Source organism: Balaenoptera ricei, chromosome X (genome assembly GCF_028023285.1).
Source record: "Balaenoptera ricei isolate mBalRic1 chromosome X, mBalRic1.hap2, whole genome shotgun sequence".
Classification (NCBI taxonomy): Eukaryota; Metazoa; Chordata; class Mammalia; order Artiodactyla; family Balaenopteridae; genus Balaenoptera; species Balaenoptera ricei.
In genome coordinates, this window is record NC_082660.1 from 97,914,051 (window position 1) to 97,938,487 (window position 24,437).

Here is a 24,437-nt window from a genome sequence, read left to right on the forward strand (position 1 = left end):
GCTAGAATACTTGGTTCAAATCTCAGCTATGCCACTCGCAAGGGACCTTGGGAAAGTCTCTTAACCTCTCTGAAATGCTTTCTTCTAAAAGTCTTCACATTTAAAGAGAGGGAAAGAGCATTCACACGCATGGTTTATAAACCATGATATGCCACTTGGGGCTTGGATCCAACCTCCCAGGCTTGAGATTTTATGATTTTTAAATTTCTTTGCTGTCTCACTTCTCCCAGCTCCTGAGATCCCCATTGCTTTATTTTATATAAAGTTGTCAAGGTGAGGCTCTAAAGTTGGTGCCATGGCTGTTCGAAAGGGAAAGAACAAGAGATTTGGGGACAGTTATTTTTTTCTTATTCAAGTTCTTTTGCCTCTGCTCGTAGGTCCCATCTATGTTAAGTATGGTCTAGGACGGCGGTCTCCAAGTCTCTGATTGCACACCCTTTTCAGTTAAAAACAATTAGAGCATGCTTTATATATATACACACTATATCATTAATGATTATATAAATTACATACATGTCCTACGCTGCATATATATGTACCTACACATATATTATGAAATGCACACAATAAATAGAAAATGTAAAAGGATGAGCTACAGCTGAAATAAATAGGATGTCAAATGTCTTGTTCATTGTGATGGCTTCATTGTATTATTAGCTAGTATTTCAAGGCACCATATACACTTAGGGAAAGATCTTTCATTACTGAGAATGGGTATAAATCCATATTTCATTTAGTCTTCTTGATTATTCTTGCATCACTTTTTTGCTGACTTCTTGTCAGGTATGATTAGGTTGCTGTGCTTTTTACCTCACAATGAGGCTGATGGAAAAACTCATTCAAGGAGTAAGAGAAGTGTGAGCGCTGCCATTTTCATGTGCTTACATTATTGGTATTATCTTCAATACATGGTTTATTTGCGGGAATCTTCTTAAGCCAGTTGTCCATTTTGTGAGGGTTAATGTAGTTAGATAATATAATCCGTAAATCCGCTTAACTGGGCCCAAGGAGATAGCAGTATCTCTGGTATATATAGAAGACAAAAAAAAAGTAAGGGCTCCAGGGTCAACCCTTCCACCTGTGGGCTCCCATTCTTCCCTCAGAATACCTTACAAAGCATATGCAACAGAGGGTGCCAGTGACAATACGTGTATTACATATTTGAAAGGCTTAATAGTAGTGCTAATAATAGCTAATATTTAGATAGCACTTGGTGTACTACACACTGTTTTAAGCACTTTACATAAATTAAATTGTTTTAATCCAAATCTTCATTTCTTTCTAGATGTTTTCAATTTAAATGGAAATAGAAGTCGTAATATTTTCTTTCACACTGATTCTACAATGGGCTGATCTGCATGTGCCAACCTCCCCCTCCCCACAAACCCACCAATTTTGGAGATCACTGATCCAGGCTTTGAGATTTAGAATCTCTGGAGAAGTGCAATGCTTCTGTAAGTACATCTCAGCCACTCTTTCCGATCTCCTGCTGCTATAATTTCACACCTGCTCATAGAGGACGAAAAACAGGCACCGGTGACACAGGAAGCCCTCCCAGGCAACTGAAAGCAGAGGGCAGTAACTGGGTGAGGAAAATGAGAATGAGGGACGGAGAGCTAGAAATGCTAGAGCTGGAGGGAGGGAAGCCGGGAAGGAGAAAGAAGGAAGTTAGAGACCAGAGAAGAACAAGGAGAGGAGAGGAGAGGAGTATACATCTGTGGAGGGAAGATGAAGGCAGATTCTGGGAGGAGAGACTACGTCACACGTTAGCAGGCAAGATGCTCACCCACGTCTTGATATCCAATGTCTCTGACATATGGATGAGCAGGGCAGGACAAGGAAACTGAACAGTCTCTAAAGATTTGTACACATGACTCCTCCCCAGAGGAGAGGCCTATGCAATTTATTCAAGCAATGTAAAGATGGGGCCATGCTTAACCTAAAGAGTATGTCTCTAAAGCTAGAACTGCAGGCAGGCCAGGCAGGGAAGGTATTTGGGAGGTGTGTGTGGTGAGTCGACATCCCGGTGACTCTCTTCAAATCACACCAGCCAGATGGTCAAGGAGGAGAGCACGGCACATTCCTGCAGGGGTGCAACTTCAGCTGTTAGGCACTTCCAGCATCGGCAGTAAAAAGCCACAGCAAGTGATTTACGTCTGAGGCAGCTGCCAAGACACCACTCCAGAGGGTAGAACACTGTCAAAAATGGCCCTCCGTATCTCACTGCCACACTAGAAAGCACGATAAGACACTTTAGGGGCAAGGAACTGTCATGGTACAGTAACACGGGGTCTGACTTCGATCATCAGAGCTGGTGGGTGGTGGGTTCTTTGAGATCACCCTGCCCAAACCCCTCACTCTTTTGATTGGTAAACTGGGACCCTGAGAGGGGAAAGCACCAGCCCAATGTCATCCAGTTGGCAAAGCTCAGGCATGGCACTGAGGTCTCTGGGTATCTAAAGCAGTGCTCTTGACTCCACAGCTGTGTATTAATCTCCTCCTCCAGCCCCTTGGCTTCTCTTTAACAGAAGCCTTCCTCACTAGTACGGATAATATATTCCATAAATCCCACACTGTCCCAATATGATCAAAGAGAGGATTAAGATAACCACAAACATCTGCTGGGCTACGATTGCATCTTGACTCAGGGCAGAGACACTAACTTTTAACATTACCATCAATTATCCTTGACCCAAACAACTATATTTAAAATACACAGGGCTCTTTGATTTTTTTACTTCCCTCCCCTGCTGTCACCCAGTGGCTACTTCCCTGTGCAAACACTTTTCCTCTCCCCCTACAAGGAAGAGGAACAAGGGAAACTCAAGACCATCAACTTTGCGTAAGGTTAAGAGGCTTTAAGCAAAAGGTTTGGTGGAGAGGAGGGTGAAATCAATGTCGAAAAGAAAGTTTGTGATTATCTTTCACTCACGATTATTCATGAATGTCCTCACCTTGGAAAAAGCACGAATTGCTGGTAGTAAAACAACAGCATTTTGCCAAGTCCCTTGCCTTGGTAGGCACAGAGTAAGAAGCAATCAGGCAAAAGAAGCTTTCAAGGTCAAAAACCCAGAGGAGTTACGTAGAGCAAGATCCCAAAGCAAGCTATGGGAACCAGAGTGTGGGAAAGAGCTGGGATCCTTACAGCTAACAAGATCTAAAAAAGATATGGAAATGACTGCCCTGCCTTTTTGCCTTCTTTTAGCAGAATGGATTCCTCCCTAGACAAGAGACTCTCATCTGCTTCACAGCAACCTAAGAGCTAATCCAGGAGAGCGGGGCTGGAACCATACCCAACCAAATTGGTTGGTTGGTTGGTTGGTCAGTCCTTCATGAAACAATCTGTACTGCCTACTGCCCCTGCAGGGTCTAAGGAGACCAAATCTCTGCCCTTTAGGAGTTCATAAGATAGTGGAGATCAGACAAGTCATTAGATTGCTGCAGTTCAGCATGAGAAGAAGGATGAGAAGAGTAGATAACCTTCTATCATGGAAAGCTTCTGAGGAGGTGAAATCTGTGTTCAGTTTTAAAGGATGGGTAAAGAGAAGCAAGTCAGCAGAAAAGGGGTAGAGCCAGTGGAAGTACATATAAAGTGGAAGTACATGTAAAGGGAGTAGCAGGTATAAAACCTGGAATGTATTAAGTAACATAGCAGGTTCTGTGAACTATACATAGTTCGGTTTATGTGTAGGGTTTTGTTTTGTTTCTTTTTCTGAAGAGGGAGGCCCCTAGTGATGAGAGGTAATGTTGGAGAGGTAGTCAAGGGCCCTGTCATGGAGGACTTTGTAAGCCTGCTAGAGTTTTAAGATTTTATTGTGAGATCTATGGGGAGCCATTGAGAGATTTTAAGCAAGAGTTTTGTGATCAGATTTATGTTTTGGAAAGATGATGACAGCAGAGTGGCAAATGGATGGTAAGTAGTGGGACTGGGGGTTGGGAGACCAGTCTGGAGACTATTATGGCAATTCAGGTAAGAAATTATTCAGGCCTGGATTGGAGAAAAATAGGTATGGAGAAAAGTGGATGGATTTGAGCTCAATTTAAGAAGATAAATAGATGGGATTTGATGATGAATTGGAGGTGGAGAAAAGAAAGAGAAGACAAGAATGACTCCTGGGTTCCTGGCTTGAGCAATGGAGTGCTTGGTGGGGCTGACATGCGGAAGACACAAGGTAGGACTTAGGAAGGAACGCGTCTGGTGGGAGTTGCTGGTTGAATTCTGTGCGATACATGTTTGTGGTGCCAGTGAAACTCCAAGCAGAGATATCCAGCAAGAAACTGATAATGCTGATCCGAAGCTACGGAGAAAGGTCTGAACTAGAGATAGAGACTGAATATCTATCATTGTATGGGTGGTAGCTGAGATCTCTGGAATATATGAAACCACCCTGGGAGAGGCCTACAGTGAGAAGAGAAGTAGGATGAGGACAGAACGCTGGGGAGTCCCAATCAGAATAGGAAAGAACCAGGAGAGAAGAGCACGATGAAATCCAAGGGAACTGAGAGTTGCAGGAAAGAAGGGGGTGTCTCGGGCAGCAAAGTCAAAGAAGATAAGAAAGAAAAATGTCCGTTGTTTTTGGCAACAGGCAGGTTAGTGGTGCCCAGCGTTAGCAGTGAGGCCAGCCTGCAGAGGGGCAAGACGCCTGATCGCAGGCAGCTGGAGCAAGGCCCGGCCACCCAAGGAGGTCATGCGCATTATGAGCTTTCCGCTTTGGAACTGTAGAGGCTAAGGACGGTGGCTGGTCAGGGCACCCAGAGAGAAGGGAAAGATGTTTTACCGTAATTGCCTAATTCAGGAGAAAATGGAACAACCTCTGGGTACTCTCGGTAGCCATGGCGCCAGTCAGCTGACACAGGGAATGCCAGCCGTTTGCAGGAGGAGAGTAAATTGAAGGGGCTGGTGGTGAATGCATCTGGGCTCTGGAATTCATGGGAAACACACTTTGTGACAGAGAAGCAGCAGGATGCAGGCAGGAGATAAGGAACCAAGAAACCTGGGCTGTTTCTCGTGAAACTCAGGCTAGTCTCATAAACTCTCTAGCTAGGACATAGCTTCCACAGCCATAAAACAGGGGCCAACAGCCCTTACCTGGGGGGGGGGGACATCCCCTGTGGTTTGGGATTCTCTGTGATAATGCACCCTTAGATGGCATGGATAATTAGGAGCTCTCCATGCTTTATGTAAACACCAGAACACTTAAAACAGGGAAAACTCTGAAATGCTATTAAGGAATAGTAGACTCAGAACAAAACAAACAGTCCCGCCTGCTCCCAACTCAGACAAACACACGCGGGTAATGCAGAGACAGCTTTCAAATCCAGTAGGGAAAAGAGGGCAAGGGATGGAAATGTCAACCTACAACGATTTGATCAATCCAATGGCAAAAGAAAAAAAATACCAGGGAAGAGAACAACTCAAAAGAATGGTTTTTCCAGATAATAACACTCACCCCCAAGAAAGAAAGCTTGAAGTCAAACATTAAATCCAAATTTAAATGTCCAGGGGTTGGGGGAGAAACACCTTTATTTAACATTACTAGGCATGTCATTTTTTAAAGTTGCCATTCTCCTAAAGTAGGCTAAATAAGGTTTAGCCACTGACAGGCTAGTGACCTTGGGCAAATCACTTATCAGTTTATTTGTTGCATACAGATAATGATACAGACCCTGGGAAAAGATGCTTTGGAAAGCACAAAGCAGTGCAGCAACGCTAGGCGAGGGCTTTTTACCAGGCACGGCATGCCTTCGAGAAATCAGTTTGAGATGGCTTAAGCCAAAAAGAGTTGGATCACAGTCGAGCACGAGTGCTAGGTGTTGTGTAAATGTCTTAATCAGTTCAAGGGGCCTCTGGCAAAAGAAAAATACACACTGCCCAGCAAGCTATGTGCTTGATGTCTCCCCAAGGCAGGAGGCAGGCCCTGCAAAGGGCTGCAGCATATCTCAGGGGTGAACCAACGTTCCGTTCCCCTCCCAGCTCGCAGAGCTGGAGAGGAACAGCTTGAAATCCAAAAGGGGCCCTCTTCTCAGCTAAGGAAAACAGTCTCAAATCTTTCTGACATCTGCACAAAAGGGGTACTGAGGGGCTGCCCTGCAGGGTCAACAGTGCTGGGTCCAGTTTAAACAATCCTGCTTGGCCCTGGGAACGCGGGAGGGTAGGGAAGATGAGTAAAAAGGGCCTGGCTGTGTGGGCAGCTTCAAGCATCCGTGTGCACAGGATCGGCCCCATGTGCACTGGCCTCCTGATCTACTTGGGAAATAGGACATTCCTGCCCTTGACTCATGAAATACAGCTTGGTCTGGTTCACTGACCTTGACAAGCGTTCCCAGAAACTTCAGGCTTCACAAATAAAGTTTTAGGAGCATATTTGACTGTGTGGACACCGAGTCTTTTAAATATTGACGAAAAAGATCTGTGCGGTGATATTCTATTTTTCTCCGTCCCACGCCCCTTCAACCACTCATGTTTTCAAAGGAGAAGCCAGATTAGGGCTCCAGATGTTTGGAATCCAAATGAGAGCTCCTCACAGAGGAAATCTACCGCCTTCTATCTTCAAAGATCAAAATCTCAGCCAGGGGTGAAACAATGAGGTCATCGTAGGCATGTTTGCCTGGTGTAGGACTGACCTCTGTTCAGAATATATAAGAATTTCTAGTTTTAAAGGCTCCCCAGCCCCACAAACAGTTCAGAGTTGTTTCTCAGTTCCCTGGCTGCAGGGTCTAACCAACTTCCTGCCCCTCACGCTCCACCAGGAAATGCCCTTTTGTGTCAAACTTCAAATCTCATCTGCTTCCACTTGGGCCATTTTTACTTGCTGTATCTTTGCAGGGGTAAAGTAAGTCAATAAGAATCGCCCCTTAGGAAAGTGGGGAGAGGATATGTCCAGGAAATTCACGGAGGAAATACAAACCTGCAATGAATATGTGAAAAGACGCTTAAACTTACATGCAGTCTGGGAATTGAGATGATTTTCACCCATATTAACAAAAATATCAAGTGATGGCAAGGGTATAGAAACATGGGCACTCTTGTACAACAATGTTGATGTAAATAAATTCCAATAGATACTCTGCGGGGTAATTGATCATCGGCTTTTAAAATTAAAAATGCCCATTACCCTTACATCTGGTAATTCGGATCCTTAGTATCTATACTAGAAATGAGTACAAGGAGGACTGTTCAAGGATTTCTACTGTAGCACTTCCATTTTTTAAAATAGCAAAAATTTGGAAACAACCTATGTGTTCATCAAAAGGGAAATGGCTAGATTAAACTTCGGGGTAGAGGAAAAGATCTTAAGGACATATTATGTGACCAAACAAACAAACCAAAAAAGGCATAGAATATATACTTATGATTATAGTTTGGGAAAAAAAAACAGAAAATGAAACTATTGTTATACATATTCGTACATATCTTTGATCATGCACAGAAAAAGACCAGAAGGACAATAGTGGGACCGAGAGAACATCAAGGGAGACTTTTGCATTGTCTGTGTTGCTTGCTGTAGTTTAAGAACATATTCATATATTTGTTGTAGAATTATTTTTTTCCAAAGTGTTTCCTAGATATAGATCAGAGGAAGAACGTGGGCCTCGGTGGCTATAGTGAACACGACTTCCCTGGGAGACAGCAGTGGGTAAAGTAAACAGGCGAGAAATCGAAAGACCCAGGTAATAGCCTGAATCTGTCATCAATTTGCTGTGTGACCCGGGAAGTCATTTTCCTTCTCAGAGACTGTTTCCTCTACCATCTGTGGATAAGATGAGAAGCTCACGAAGATACCTTCCCTTTCTAATATTTTATGATTCCCTAAGTCTGTGCCTTTAATGTACAATATGTCTGGTCCCTTTTGATGAAGAGATGGCTTTTTATACTTTTCCTTCAAATTCTGGCATAGTTTGACATTTCACTGTACTGCAAATGGAAGATAATGAAAGAGGAGGTGGAGCGGTCACTCTGTTCCCTGTTCGGCTATGTTTTTAAGGGTTTGGTTGACCTATTTATGCTACCTTCCTTTGACAATGTAAGCTCTTAGGCTTGTTTGAATGTGATGAGAGTGCAAATACAATGCTGCAAGTCGGAAGATCTCAATTCTACAGGGTGGCCATAAATTTTGAAGACGTAGATTGGATTTTATTTTTTTTATGGATTGATCCCCCTTGAATACTTTTGCTGAGTTATACTAAAGATGCAGGTTTCTTCAGTGCAAATCAAAAATACAAATCATCTGGGGCAACACATCACATATGCATATACGAGGATTGATAGAAATGGTGTATCAAGGCACTGTGTTCATTGCAATTTGCACAACAATTTGAACTGGGCATGGCTATTAAAGGACAATACATTGAATAAATCACTTAATGTTTTGAAACATGTCCTATGCTTTAATATAATATCTATAAATCATTCTTTATGTATAGTCACCTATATTTCTGGACTTTATGGCTACCTTGTACCCTTGATTTTGGATGAAGCACATCCCTAGTCTGTAGATAACGATTGGACCACTTGTCCCCCAGAGTGGTAGGGAAGAGCCTACCTATAAATGAGCTATGAAAATTTACGTGCATCTACAAACATATCATAATCTGGTTCTGCACAACTTAATTGCCTTTTGGAAATACCCCAGATGAAACCTTGAGGAAACTCTGGTATTGAGTCAATGAAAGAAACCTCTTCCTGGTCCGTCAGAGACTTTGACTAATCTAGTTCTGCCTATCATTAGTCAGCAAAGCTCCTTCCAGCTGGTCTTCATCACTTTGCTTGTTCCATGAGGTCATAAGAGTAAATTCTAAGCAGTTTAATTCTAAAGAAAACACACACACTTCAGATATCGGCTCCTGTGACTATCTGTCTTTCAACAATGAAGGAAGCAACTTACTCGGGCTCCTTTCTCAGGAGAGCACTTACAGCCCCCAATGCAGTCTTGGCCTCCACATGGCTTGCCATAGGGCTTCTTCTCTCCCTATTAAAAACAAGAAAAAAAGAAAAAAGTTAGTGAACCACGTGAAGCAAGAGCCAATGCTACCCAGGGAGTATGCCCCTTAGCCACACTCCTCCTCACCAAATAAATCAGAGCGGCTTAATCATCTCACTTGGCGGTGTCATGAGTCACATGAAATAAAAAGGCATCTTAAGCTAGCACCCTTTTAGGTCAGCTCTGTACCTCACTATATAGCCAGTTTGGCAGCTGGTTGGGGAACTGTGACTTAAATCTCCCCACATAGGTAGAAATTCCAGCCACAAAATACAAGAGCATTTCTTTACATGGGGCTGGAAATAGGCTCTAGCTGTATCCCTGAGCCCCGCTGGACTTATATATTTGCCCTCATTGAGAAAGCAGCAGCTGTAGCAGAGAACTTGAGAGAAATTCAAGTGCCAGAAATGTAATGATAGATGAAAATAGCCACCCTGTACTCTGCCCTCAGAATTGTTCTCCTCAGGTCCCACTTTCAGCACAGCATTCAAACCCCTGTGCCCAGTTAGTCAGATCCAAGTTTCTCAGGTGATACTGTACACTATTCCCTTAACTCTCCAATCCAACTTCCTTTTCCCTTCTCTGCTTTTTTTTTTTTTTTTTTTTTTTTGGACCGCGCTGCGTGGCCTGCAGGATCCTAGTTCCCCAACCAGGGAACGAACCAGGGCCCCGGGCAATGAAAGCGCCGAATCTTAATCACTGGACTGCCAGGGAACTCCCACCTTCTCTGTTTTATGGTGATGATTATAACAAGCTGAATTTCTCCAAGGCCCCCCGCATGACCTGACATGTGCTGACCCTCTCCAACCTGTTCTCCTCACTCTCTACCCGGCTCACTCTGCTTCAATCACACTGGTATTCATTCTATTCTTTAAAAACTTAAGCCTGTTCCTGCCTCAGGGCCTTTGCCCCAGCTGTTACTTCTGCCTGGAATGCTCTTCCCCTAGATGTTTCTGATCGCTGGCCTCTTTTTATCACCCAAGTCTCAGTTCAATTGTCTATTCTCAGAGAGGCCTTTCCTGACCACTCAACCTAAGGTGGCCCCCAGTTACTTCCAATCATATCACTGTTACCTTTTCAACATTAAACATTCTGTCTCCCCCCATTAGAATGTAAGCCCCATGTTAGTAGGGACCTTATCTGTGCTGTCCAACACTGCATCCCCAATGTCTAAAACAGTAGATGGCATGTGAAAAACGCTTGATGCCCTCACAGAGCTGGGATGTGAACACAGGTCTAACTCCAAAGCCTTGACCTTAACCCTTATGCCTTTGAGTGTTTTCTAAGTCTTCTGTCTCAATGCAGACTCAAAAATGAGGAAACTGCCATTCTGACCCTACCCACCTTGGAAAAAAAGCAACACATAAATTCTAACTATTATCTGTAATAAGAACTTTATCTCTGGGATGGATTTAGTATCATCCAACTTTTTTGTTTAATGTTGGCTGTTTTGTTCAAAAGAGAAAGGCATATTTATGAGCCAGCCTCACACTTAATCATTCTTGTCTCTTTGTACTGTGAACCTTTTCCTAACTCCCAGGGAGCACTGTGAATTTCTCAGATGGTCTCTTATCTCTTTAGGCATTCCCACAACCCTTTATCACCACAACACCTCGGTAATAAGGTAGTGATGGCAGAGCTATGACAAAATATTGCTATTTTAGATTCCAAACACCTTCCTGATATGAAAGATATTTTATCTCTCTTATATGCCTTTGACATGGTAAGTGCTTTTGTACACTTTCCGGTTTGCCCTCCACTTTATGGTATACAGGACAGGCAAGTTTTCATAAGGGTGAGATCAAGAGGTGCTGTGGAAGGTGAAAGCTGGGGACTGGAATGGAATAGAGAACAGGGAGACAGAGCAGCATTGAATTTAATCCTCACCAATGCTGTGCCCCCTTTGTCTAACGTTGAGTGCTATATTTCTCGGGATAATGGATAATTTCTATTTGCTTTTCCATATAGTTCTGTATTTTCCAAGCAGTCTTCAATGAACACGTATAATTAATAAGAAGAAAAAAACCAGTCTGTTTCCAGATGATAAATTCATCACCTTCAAGGGAGAGGACTCAACAGGCATTGCCAAAGTGGTATCTGTTTGGAGCTATGGCCTAATTCGAAACAATGCCCTTTAGGTGTCCCATAAAATTTGTCCATCATGGACCAAAAGTTTCCAGATCTCTAGCGTGGAGCAAGGAGGCTGGAGGCAGGGAGCTGGATAAGACAGGGGGAAAAAATCCCAACAACAGGAGCTGAACAAAAATATAAGGAGCACAAGCTGAGGTTTCTTGGGAACCTGGCATAACAAGGAGGCAAAGACACCCAGCTAACAGACAGGAAGCCATCACTGTCTTCTGTCACTGAGGAAAGTAACCAGAGAAGCCCCACTGGCCACAAGGCAATTTCCTGTAATGCCGGCCCTGGCAGTTCCCCCAGGAGTCTTCAATTACACTGGGCGGGGGGGGGGGCAGGGATAAAAGGAGTGGCTTCCAGGGAACATGGCAAGACCAAGAACAGAGGAAGTCTCTGCCCTATCCTGGCTTGTCTGGGGACACGCCAACCGTTGCTAAACCAGGCCACATCACTGGTGTCATTCCCACCCTGGAATGCTTTCTCCCTTCCATGTATATGCATGAAGTGCATATCCAGTGGTTAGGACTCTGTGCTTCCACTGCAGGAGGCCTGGGTTCGATCCGGGGAACTAAGATCCCGCAAGCCCCGTAGTGCGGCCAAAAAAAAAAAAAAGGCACTTATTATGCCATAATTGTATTGCAAAGAAAAAACAAAAGTCGTTCTAATGAAACAATATGTATTTTAATATGTAAATGCTCATACATGGCTCTATTAGAAGATGTAGGGACTTCGCTGGTGGCGCAGCGGTTAAGAATCCGCCTGCCAATGCAGGGGACACGGGTTGGAGCCCTGGTCCGGGAAGATCCCATATGCCGCGGAGCAACTAAGCCCGTGTGCCACAACTACTGAGCCTGTGCTCTAGAGCCCGCGAGCCACAACTACTGAGCCCGCATGCCACAACTACTGAAGCCTGCGCACCTAGAGCCTGTGCTCCACAACAAGAGAAGCCACCGCAAAGAGAAGCCTGCCTACCGCAAGGAAGAGTAGCCCCTGCTCACAACAACTAGAGAACGCCCGAGTGCAGCAACGAAGACCCAACACAGCCAAAAATAAATAAAATAAATAAGTTAATTAATTAAGAAAAAAAATGAAGATGTAATGAAGTCATCAGAGGCTAGCAGCTTGATGCAGAATCACCAGGAATGCTACAGTCTGCTGAAGCAGGATGATTCTGGAATGTGGTATTGCTGACTCAAGTACCACAGATGGAGTTGCTATTAGTGCAGTGATTCTCTGAAATGGTGAATAACTCATGGTAAAGCTCTGTTTTAACAGTGTCAGATTTCTTCAAATCACCTTTCACACCAAATCTCATTTGATTTTCTACCACAAATCTGACATAGGTGTTTTAGAGGTACAGGTATATGTAGCGACATACACACATACACAATATTACAATGCTTTCTTTATATCTTCACCTATCCCCCTAGACAGTATGAGGTGATGTTGGTTTGTTTACTATAAAGCAAATCAGTTTAAACCCTCTAAGCCTCAATTTCCTCAACTATAAAATAGGGATAATAATACTTTAGTTCATTGGGTTTTGGGAGGTTAAAGATAATGCCCCTAGCAAAGTGCTTGGCACATATAGTATGCTCAATATATGTTAGCTGGTATTATTTATAACTATAGCATCTAGTACCGTGCCTACCTACTAAGTGATCACTGGATGACTGATTTGCATTTTTTTTTAAACATCTTTATTGAAGTATAATTGCCTTACAATGGTGTGTTAGCTTCTGCTTTATAACAAAGTGAATCAGTTATACATATACAATATGTTCCCATATCTCTTCCCTCTTGCATCTCCCTCCCTCCCACCCTCCCCATCCCACCCCTCTAGGTGGTCACAAAGCACCGAGCTGATCTCCCTGTGCTATGCGGCTGCTTCCCACTAGCTACCTATTTTACATTTGGTAGTGTATATATGTCCATGACACTCTCTCACCCTGTCACATCTCACCCCACCCCCTCCCCATATCCTCAAGTCCATTCTCTAGTAGGTCTGTGTCTTTATTCCCGTCTTGCCACTAGGTTCTTCATGGCTTTTTTTTCCCCTTAGATTCCGTATATATGTGTTAGCATACTGTATTTGTTTTTCTCTTTCTGACTTACTTCACTCTGTATGACAGACTCTAACTCCATCCACCTCATTACAAATACCTCCATTTCATTTCTTTTTATGGCTGAGTAATATTCCATTGTATATATGTGCCACATCTTCTTTATCCATTCATCTGTCGATGGACATTTAGGTTGCTTCCATGTCCTGGCTATTGTAAATAGAGCTGCAATGAACATTTTGGTACAAGACTCTTTTTGACCTATGGTTTTCTCAGGGTATATGCCCAGTAGTGGGATTGCTGGATCGTATGGTAGTTCTATTTGTAGTTTTTTAAGGAACCTCCATACTGTTCTCCATAGTGGCTGTATCAATTTGCATTTTAAAGATCAGGAAATGAAGCCTCAGCTGTTAGTGACTTCCTCACCATAGGAAGTTAAGTATCAGAGTTGGGATAAGAAACCAGCTATCCTCACTCTCTGCCTTGTTTTTTTTTCCCCACTGAACCCACTGCCACCAATTCCAGGAATCAGCTTGAAATTGGGAAGTCAGGAAAAGAAAGATGAGTGTTGGGAGGTGACTTTTTATTCTTTTGCCTTTTTTATCAAGATGGGTTTACTGACTTTACCATAACTTGCATTGTTTGTACACTTACCATAACTTGCATTGTTTGTACACTTTCTAAACAAACTTCCTATAGATATAATTCTCACAACTACTTTTGAAACAAGGAAAATTTATATATAAATTTTCCAGATTAAAAAAAAATTTAAACCTGAGTCTCAGAGTTGGTATTACTTGGCAGTTAAGTGACAAAGTGAAGACTCAAAGCCAGGGCCTTTCTTTTCAGTGCACAGGTAAACTTCTAAAAAGAAAAATAATACAAGATGCTGAGGTGCCCTTTTACAATCTCCATTCCCTGCTTGTTGCCTCAGGGTCCAAAAACCGAGAGAGGCCTCTTTGGCTGGATCAGAACTAGTCCTGGGGCCACATTCATAATAATGGGTACCGCTCATGGAGCATCTGCTATGTGCCTGGCTAAGTACTTCACTTTTGCTATATCACAGAACTGTCCCAACTGCACTGTGTGGTAGGCACTATTACCACCATCATTTCACAGATGAGAAAACTGAGGCTTGAAGGGGTTTACTAGTTTGCCTACTCAAGGTCATACAGCTAGGGAGTGGCACAAATTCAAACCCAAGTTTGACTCAAAATCTTAGTGCCCTTCCATTAAGCCTGGCCCCCTGTAGCATCATCCTAGGTTTCTGTACTTTGTGATAATAACACAGAGAGTCTGGCTTTACTTTGAGCAATTCCAAAACAAAACCTATTCATTGAAATTTAAACACACACACACACACACACACACACACACTAAACCGACCTTAGTCTTCTCCCATGTTTAATGTGCATTTGCCTTTTAAGAACAGTTCTCTATGAGTTTATGAATGAAAGGCTCTGGGAAGAGAAGAAATGGATCTGTAGGAGCTGGCCCCCTACCAGGTGAGACTTGTCACCCACACTTTATTTTAAGGATGAAGCTGACACCAGACATTGATGAGTAGTTCAGGAAGGCATTTCCCTCCATCTGTCCAACTGTGGTCACACACATACACAAACGCAACAGATGGGCTCAGGGGGTGGGGAGAGGAACAAGCATTTCGGACTTCACTTGGAAAAGCCCTAGCCAGTCAGAATGAACCAGGGCCTTAGGGGGTGTACTGTCCAGCTAGACCTTAAAGTGAATTCACCAAGCAAATGTTTAAGACACACAAACAGAAAAACTAAATCTTGTCCATAATGTTCTTAGAACAGCATTTCTGAAGGATATATGAGAAAAATATGTGAGAAAGAGACTGGGAGAAAGTGAGGAATCTTTGAGCTTTAAAGCTGGAAGGGGCCTGAGGACCAGAGGTCACACAGTTCACATGTAGTTAGGGTAGCCAGTTTTAACAAATAAAAATCCAGGATGCTGAGTTAAATTTGAATTTCAGAAAAACAATAAGTATATCCCAATTAGCATATTTTCTTATAAGTATGTCCCAAATTAGCATAAATATGTTCCATGCAACATTTGGGACATACTTATACTAAAAATCTATTTGTTGTTTACCTGTAATTCAAATTTAACTGGGCCTCCTACATTTTATCTGGAAATCCTACAAGTAGCATCATGACACACTTGTGTGACAAGTTCAGATGTGAGGAGTGTCGAAAGTAATTGTTAGTAATAACATTTTAAAGTACAAACTCTGCAACTTACTTTTAAACATATTAAGAGGGTATTCACGTTTCTTTCTGTAATTGAGTCGCTCTTACTTATTTGCCTTCTAATATGGTTTCTAAAGCAGGAAGGAAAGGTACAGTTATCACTAACATTGGAAGGATTAGATTCACTCATTTACTCAACAAATGTGTATTGTGTGCCTGCTGTGTACGAGGCACTGTGCTAGGTGCTGGGGATAGGATGATAAAAAAAATTGAATATGACTTTTTCATGAAAGTTCATAGCAGTTTTATTCCTAATAATCCCAAAGTGAGAAGAGCCCAGACTTCCATCAATAGGTGAGTAGATAAACAAACTGTGGTATATTTGTACAATGGAATACTATTCATGAATAAAAAAAAATGAACAAAGTATTGATACATGTAACTGCATGGATGAATCTCACAGGTACTATGTTAAGTGAAAGAAGCCAGGCAAGTGCATATTCAGTATGAATCCACTTATACGAAGCTCTAGAATAGGCAAAGTGAATATATGATGATAGAAATCAGTGGTTACCTCTGCAGGGTTGTGAGAGTGAGGTTGACTGGGGGCATGAGTACTTCCTGGGATAATGGATATGTTCTATATCTGTTTGGAGAGATGTTTATGAGTGTACACATTTGTCAAAACTCATGAAACTACACATTTATAATCAGCACATTTTATTGTCAGTAAAATATAATTTGATTAAAAAGTAAGCATAGGGGACTTCCCTGGTGGCTCAGTGGATAGGACTCCACACTCCTAATGCAGGGGGCCCGGGTTTGATCCCTGGTCAGGGAACTAGATCCCACATGCATGCCGCAACTAAGGAGCTCACATGCTGCAACTAAGGAGCCCGCCTGCCACAACTAACACCCGGTGCAACCAAATAAATAAATAAATATTAAAAAAAAATACTATTCTTAAAAAAAAAAGTAAGCATAGTACTTGCCATCATGGAGCTGATATTCTCATATGGGATACAGATAAATACTTACACAAATATTTGAAGAATAATCATTGTGCAAAGTGTGATGGAGAAAAACAGGATACTCTGAAAGGTTACAATGTTCAAGTCATTAAGATATAAGCACTACTTCTTCATTCAACAAAGATTTACTGAGTGCCTACTCTGTGCCAGGCACTGGATTATGCCCTGGGAGTATCCTGTTAGACAAAATAGACTTGCTCCTTTGCTCTATGTTCTTGTAGAGGAGACAGATGTTGGAAGAATAAATAATAATCTTTTAATTATAATTGTGCTATACGATACAAAGGAGACCAATGGAAGGATATGAGAACGTACAACAGGGACACTTGGCCTCCTTGATGGGATCAGAGAAAGTTTATTTAAGAAAGTGCAGTTAGGGGGACTTCCCTGGTGGTCCAGTGGTTAAGACTCCGTGCTTTCAATGCAGGGGGCACGGGTTCGATCCCTGGCTAGGGAACATTCTCCATGCTGAACGGCGTGGCCAAAAACCCCCAAAAAGTGCAGTTAAACTGACGTCTGAAGAATAGGAAGCATCAGCTAGGTCAAGGGATGGGAATGAGGCAGAGAATCTTCCAGACAGAGGGAAAAATCAGTGCACATGCCCTATGGTGAGAAAGAACGTGGCAGCTAGGAGAAGCTAAAGAAAGCCAGAGTGACTGAAACAGGAAAGTAAAGGGGAGAGTGACAGAAGATTTTGCTGTCTAGGCAGGCAAAGACTTGCTCATGCAGAGTCTTGTGGGCCATGTTAAGGAGGTTTGATTTAATTGTCAGAGCAACAGGAAGTCACTGAATAATTTTAAGCAGAGAGTAACATGGTCAGATTGATATTTTAGAAAAAATTTTCTAGTGGCAGTATCGCTAGTGGACAGGAGCGGGTAATAGTGAGGTGGGAGACCAATTAAGAGACTGTTGGAGAGGGATTTCCCTGGTGGCGCAGTGGTTGAGAATCCGCCTGCCAATGCAGGGGACACGGGTTCGAGACCTGGTCTGGGAAGATCCCACATACCGTGGAGCAACTAAGTCCGTGCGCCACAACAACTGAGCCTGCGCTCTAGAGCCCGCGAGCCACAACTACTGAGCTCGTGTGCCACAACTACTGAAGCCCGTGTGCCTAGAGCCTGAGCTCTGCAACAAGAGAAGCCACTGCAATAAGAACCCCGTGCACTGCAACGAAGAGTAGCCCCTGCTCGCTACAACTAGAGAAAGCCCGCGTGCAGCAATGAAGACCCAAAGTAGCCAAAAATAAATAAATAAATAAGTAAATTTATATATATATATATATATATATATATATATATATATATAAAAAGAGAGACTATTGGAGAGAAGATGGTGGCCTGAACAAGGGTTATGGCGGTTGGATGGGGAGAAGTGAATGAACCTGAGACATATTTAAATAGAGGGGACACGACCAGAAAGGGACAAGACTAGAACAAGGCTTTCTCACACCAAGTCTACTTCACTGATTTGAGGACAACCTTCAATGCACACCTGCTATGTATTAAGTCACTGTGTTGGGCACAATGAAAGAAAGACAAATATTTAGGAAACTTTTATTACACTCAAGGAGCTTAAAGCCTAATGACAACTATGATCAAAAGAAGAAAGTGAGAAGTATTATTGGAAAAGGTAAAGAGATACTTTTCTAAAACTTAGATGTGATTATGTCCTGTCTTCTCTCAAAAACCTTTCATGACCCTCTCTTATCTGTAAACTTCTAAATCCAAGCATAACACTTAAGAGCCCCTTTAAATCAGGCTCAACCACCACTGCAGGCCAAACTATCACCTCCAATATTCTACTCATAGAGTTCTATTTATCAGCTATTCCATTTTAATGGAATGCTTTTCATATCCTATCCATTTCTCTGGAAATCCTAGTCACATCTTTTCTTTCTCTTTTTTGTAACAATTTTATTGAGATATAATTCATATACAATACATTCATTCACACATGCTTTCTTAAATTTTACCTTCCCTCTTTTCCAACAATAGCACTATTTATGTTTCATTATGGTATTCATTGCTCACTCTAACAGCTTCTCCTTTTGACTGCTTCAGAGAAATTGTGGTGACAGTTTCTAATAAAAATATACAAGATTATTTTGAGTGGCCAGGTGGATCCTCAGGTTCCTCAGCTGTGCAAAGCATGGTGGGGCTGCATGTCCTACTTTCTGTGAACCTATTCTTGCTACTAGACTTTAGGCATACAGTGTCATGGGCTTTAGTGGCCTGTCCCAGAGCCTTATGGCTTATTTATAATATGATGTCTTTAGGGAAATCATTCCAAGTTGAAAAAGAATCCCTTAGGGTTTCTAGTTGGTAGCCTAAGTTAGGATGGAAGAGTCAATAAGTTCTCTAAGAGTTGAACCTACAGGAATAGGAAGGACTGGGATTCCAGGACAGAGTATTCGACTTGCTGGAAATATCCTGACGGACTGTCTCATCTATTATTGAGTCCAAAGGATCAAAGACACTGCCATTTCTGTCTTTTGTACTTGGAAGAGAGAATTTAACCAATGCTCAGTTGAGACAGACAGTGAGTCCATGTGGAATTCACCAGCAGTAGCGACTATTAGAAGGATATAGAATGGGAAACAAATGCAGGTTGTTTCTATAATTTTTTAGCTAGATATTTAGCTCATGATATAGAGTCTCTAAGGCATACTGATATAGATGAGAGTATAGATGTTCTGCTTGCTCAGAAATGAGGAAAGAGGACATGGGGAGGAGGATCTAAACCAGGGAAATAGAACGGTTCATAGCAAATCCATCCCACATGACTAGAAGGAAAATGAGACGGAAACCCTCCCCAAATTACAAAACCCAGTAAACAGAAGACTAGGATCTCTGTCTTCATTTGCCAAGAATTGCATGTTACTTTTACCTAATTTTATGGCTGTAATTTTAAGCTGTAAATCCTTTCAGAAGTTGTTTTTAATTTTGCGTGCAGGGTGAGCAAGACAAACCAACTTGTCACATATGCCTGCATTTCTAAAATTAGGAGAAACAGCCCTAATCCCTTCTCATATGCAGAAAATAGAAACTAGTCGAGTAGTCTACTTGGTTGGTGGGAACAGACTTTAAAAAAGAAACATGCTAAAAAAAAAAAAAGAAACATGCCAAAAAAAAAATAAAATAAAAGCATGATATGTCGTAAGCAAAGTTAAACTCCAATTCAAACTTTTTGGCCTTAGCCAAAGCCCACGAGCAAAGGAGTGGGCCAGTATTTCTGTCTCTGATTCTGTTTCATGGCTTTGAAACTCATCTACTTTTTGTTTCCAGGCAAAGTGACATGCAAAACTTATTTCAGAAAGCCCATCTATAGCAAGGCCTCAGCTACACCTTTGGTAAGTCTTTTGCAATATACAACCTACCAAAGCTCACTGAGAAGAAATAGATAATCTGAATAGTCCTATATTGATGTTAAAAACTGAATTTGTAGTTAAACTCTCCCCACAAAGAAAATTCCTAGGCCAGATAGCCTCCCTGGTGATTTCTACCAAACCTTTAAGGAATAAATAATACCATTCCTACGCAAACTCTGCCAGAAAATTGAAGATGAGGGACTACCTCTTAACTCATCCTATGAGTCAAGTATTACCATTACAGACTAATATCTTTTGGGAATAGAGACACAAAAATTCTTAACAAAAATTTAGGAAATTGAATCCAACAGTATATAAAAATAATGGTACATTATGACTAAGTACAGTTTATCCTAGGAATGGTAGGTTGGTTTAACATTCAAAAGTCAATCAATATAATTCATCATATTAGTAGACCAAAAGGGAAAAATATGATTATCTCAATAGATGCAGAAATATAATTTGACAAAACTCAACATCTATTCCTGATAAAAACCCAAAGCAAGACCGCCACAGCAACAGTCAGCTCTACCCACCACCAGAGCCTCCCATCGAGCCTCTTAGATAGCCTCAATCACCAGAGGGCAGACAGCAGAAGCAAGAAAAACTACAATCCTGCAGCCTGTGGACCAAAAACCACAGTTACAGAAAGATAGAGAAGATGAAAAGGCAGAGGGCTATGTACCAGATGAAGGAACAAGAAAAAACCCCAGAAAAACAACTAAATGAAGTGGAGATAGGCAACCTTCCAGAAAAAGAATTCAGAATAATGATAGTGAAGATGATCCAGGACCTTGGAATAAGAATGGAGGCAAAGATTGAGAAGATGCAAGAAATGATTAACAAAGACCTAGAAGAATTAAAGAACAAACAAACAGAGATGACCAATACAATAACTGAAATGAAAACTACACTAGAAGGAATCAGTAGCAGAATAACTGAGGCAGAAGAACGGATAAGTGACCTGGAAGACAGAATGGTGGAATTCACTGCTGCGGAACAGACTAAAGAAAAAAGAATGAAAAGAAATGAAGACAGCCTAAGAGACCTCTGGGACAACATTAAATGCAACAACATTCGCATTATAGGGGTCCCAGAAGGAGAAGAGAGAGAGAAAGGACCAGAGAAAATATTTGAAGAGATTATAATCGAAAACTTCCCTAACATGGGAAAGGTAATAGCCACCCAAGTCCAGGAAGCGCAGAGAGTCCCATACAGAATAAACCCAAGGAGAAACACGCCGAGACACATAGTAATCAAAGTGGCAAAAATTAAAGACAAAGAAAAATTATTGAAAGCAGCAAGGGAAAAACGACAAATAACATACACGGGAACTCCCATAAGGTTAACAGCTGATTTCTCAGCAGAAACTCTGCAAGCCAGAAGGGAGTGGCATGATATACTTAAAGTGATGAAAGGGAAGAACCTACAACCAAGATTACTCTACCCGGCAAGGATCTCATTTAGATTTGATGGAGAAATCAAAAGCTTTGCAGACAAGCAAAAGCTAAGAGAATTCAGCACCACCAAACCAGCTCTACAACAAATGCTAAAGGAACTTCTCTAAGTGGGAAACACAAGAGAAGAAAAGGACCTACAAAAACAAACCCAAAACAATTAAGAAAATGGTCATAGGAACATACATATCGATAATTACCTTAAACATGAATGGATTAAATGCCCCAACCAAAAGACATAGACTGGCTGAATGGATACAAAAACAAGACCCATATATATGCTGTCTACAAGAGACCCACTTCAGACCTAGGGACACATACAGACTGAAAGTGAGGGGATGGAAAAAGATATTCCATACAAATGGAAATCAAAAGAAAGCTGGAGTAGCTATACTCATATCAGATAAAATAGACTTTAAAATAAAGAATGTTACAAGAGACAAGGAAGGACACTACATAATGATCAAGGGATCAATCCAAGAAGAAGATATAACAATTATAAATATATATGCACCCAACATAGGAGCACCTCAATACATAAGGCAACTGCTAACAGCTATAAAAGAGGAAATCGACAGTAACACAATAATAGTGGGGGACTTTAACACCTCACTTACACCCATGGACAGATTATCCAAAATGAAAATAAATAAGGAAACAGAAGCTTTAAATGACACAATAGACCAGATAGATTTAATTGATATATATAGGACATTCCATCCCAAAACAGCAGATTACACGTTCTTCTCAAGTGTGCACGGAACATTCTCCAGGATAGATCACATCTTGGGTCACAAATCAAGCCTCAGTAAATTTAAGAAAATTGAAATCATATCAAGCATCTTTTCTGACCACAACGCTATGAGATTAGAAATGAATTACAGGGAAAAAACGTAAAAAAGACAAACACATGGAGGCTAAACAATACGTTACTAAATAACCAAGAGATCACTGAAGAAATCAAAGAGGAAATCAAAAAATACCTAGAGACAAATAACAATGAAAACACGACAACCCGAAACCTATGGGATGCAGCAAAAGCAGTTCTAAGAGGGAAGTTTATAGCTATACAAGCCTACCTAAAGAAAGAAGAAAAATCTCAAGTAAACAATCTAACCTTACACCTAAAGAAACTAGAGAAAGAAGAACAAACAAAACCCAAAGTTAGCAGAAGGAAAGAAATCATAAAGATCAGAGCAGAAATAAATGAAATAGAAACAAAGAAAACAATAGCAAAGATCAATAAAACTAAAAGTTGGTTCTTTGAGAAGATAAACAAAATTGATAAGCCATTAGCCAGACTCATCAAGAAAAAGAGGGAGAGGACTCAAATCAATAAAATCAGAAATGAAAAAGGAGAAGTTACAACAGACACCGCAGAAATACAAAGCATCCCAAGAGACTACTACAAGCAACTTTATGCCAATAAAATGGACAACCTGGAAGAAATGGACAAATTCTTAGAAAGGTATAACCTTCCAAGACTGAACCAGGAAGAAACAGAAAATATGAACAGACCAATCACCAGTAATGAAATTGAAACTGTGATTAAAAATCTTCCAACAAACAAAAGTCCAGGACCAGATGGCGTCACAGGTGAATTCTATCAAACATTTAGAGAAGAGCTAACATCCATCCTTCTCAAACTCTTCCAAAAAATTGCAGAGGAAGGAACACACCCAAACTCATTCTGTGAGGCCACCATCACCCTGATACCAAAACCAGACAAAGACACTACAAAAAAAGAAAATTACAGACAAATATCACTGATGAATATAGATGCAAAAATCCTCAACAAAATACTAGCAAACAGAATCCAACAACACATTAAAAGGATCATACACCACGATCAAGTGGGATTTATCCCAGGGATGCAAGGATTCTTCAATATACACAAATCAATCAATGTGATACACCATATTAACAAATTGAAGAATAAAAACCATATGATCATCTCAATAGATGCAAAAAAAGCTTTTGACAAAATTCAACACTCATTTATGATAAAAACTCTCCAGAAAGTGGGCATAGAGGGAACCTACCTCAACATAATAAAGGCCATATATGACAAACCCACAGCAAACATCATTCTCAATGGTGAAAAACTGAAAGCATTTCCTCTAAGATCAGGAACGAGACAAGGATGTCCACTCTCACCACTATTATTAAAAAAAAAAAAAAAAAAAACAGAACAGAGTCACACGTTTAGAAAACACACTATGGCTGCTTAACGGGAAAGGTGAGGTGGGGTGATGCATAAAACAAGGGTTTCAAATTAGCTCAGATACCGTTCCATAAACCCAATATGTAATAGACAAGACCTACTCCTTGCTCAGTGAACTGGACTCAACACCCCCTATTCACCACACAAGAATATATCTGACTAGTAAGAATCTTAAAACCTATGTATTGATATCTCTCTGTAAGTGAGTCAAGTGGGTGTAAAGCGGCATAAACACAGCCGTGAAAAGCAGCTAAACCCCATTATAAAAAAAAAAAAAACCCAAAGCAAACTAGAAATGGAAGGGAATTTCTTCAATCTGCTAAAGAGCATCTACGAACAAGCCTATAGGTAACATTATACCTAATGGTGAAAGTCTGAATGCTTTCTCCACTAAGATTGGGAGCAATGCAAATATGTCCACATTTACACTTCTGTTCAATATTGTGCTGGAGGTTCTAGCCAGTGTGATAAAGGCATCCAGATTTGAAAGGAAGAAGTAAAACTGTCTTTATTCACAGATGACAATGTAAAAAATACTATGACATCTACGCAAGAAGCAACTAGAACTAAGTGAGTTTAGTAATGTTTAATGACACAAGTTCAATATACAAAAATCAATTGTATCTCTATATGTTAACAGCAAGCAACTGAAAATTGAAATTAAAATATGACTATAATAGCATCTAATATATGAGACATTTAGGAATAAACCGACAAAATATTGGCTAAACCTGTACACTGAAAACTTAATTGCAGAGAAAATTAAAGAAGACCTAAGTAAATGGAAAGCCATTGTTAAGAAATTGATTTCTACCCAGTTGATCATCATAAATCCAATGCCATTTTAAAATGCATACAGAAATAGAGAGGACCTAGCATATCCAAAACAAGTTTGAAACAGAAAAACAAAACTTTAAGACTTCCAGGACTTGACTTTTGAAAGTATTATTATGAAGCTATAGCAA

General features: G+C 41.1%; 1 protein-coding gene across 2 annotated transcripts in view; it reads right to left on the reverse strand.

The window, feature by feature from the left end:
• COL4A6 (collagen type IV alpha 6 chain) overlaps positions 1–24,437 on the reverse strand; it is a 291,413-nt gene that overhangs the window by 153,417 nt on the left and 113,559 nt on the right. For both annotated transcript variants that reach the window (XM_059911605.1, XM_059911604.1), the window contains exon 3: positions 8,886–8,969. In XM_059911605.1, coding sequence (XP_059767588.1) covers positions 8,886–8,969 — 84 coding nt within the window. The remainder of the gene's footprint in view (positions 1–8,885; positions 8,970–24,437) is intronic.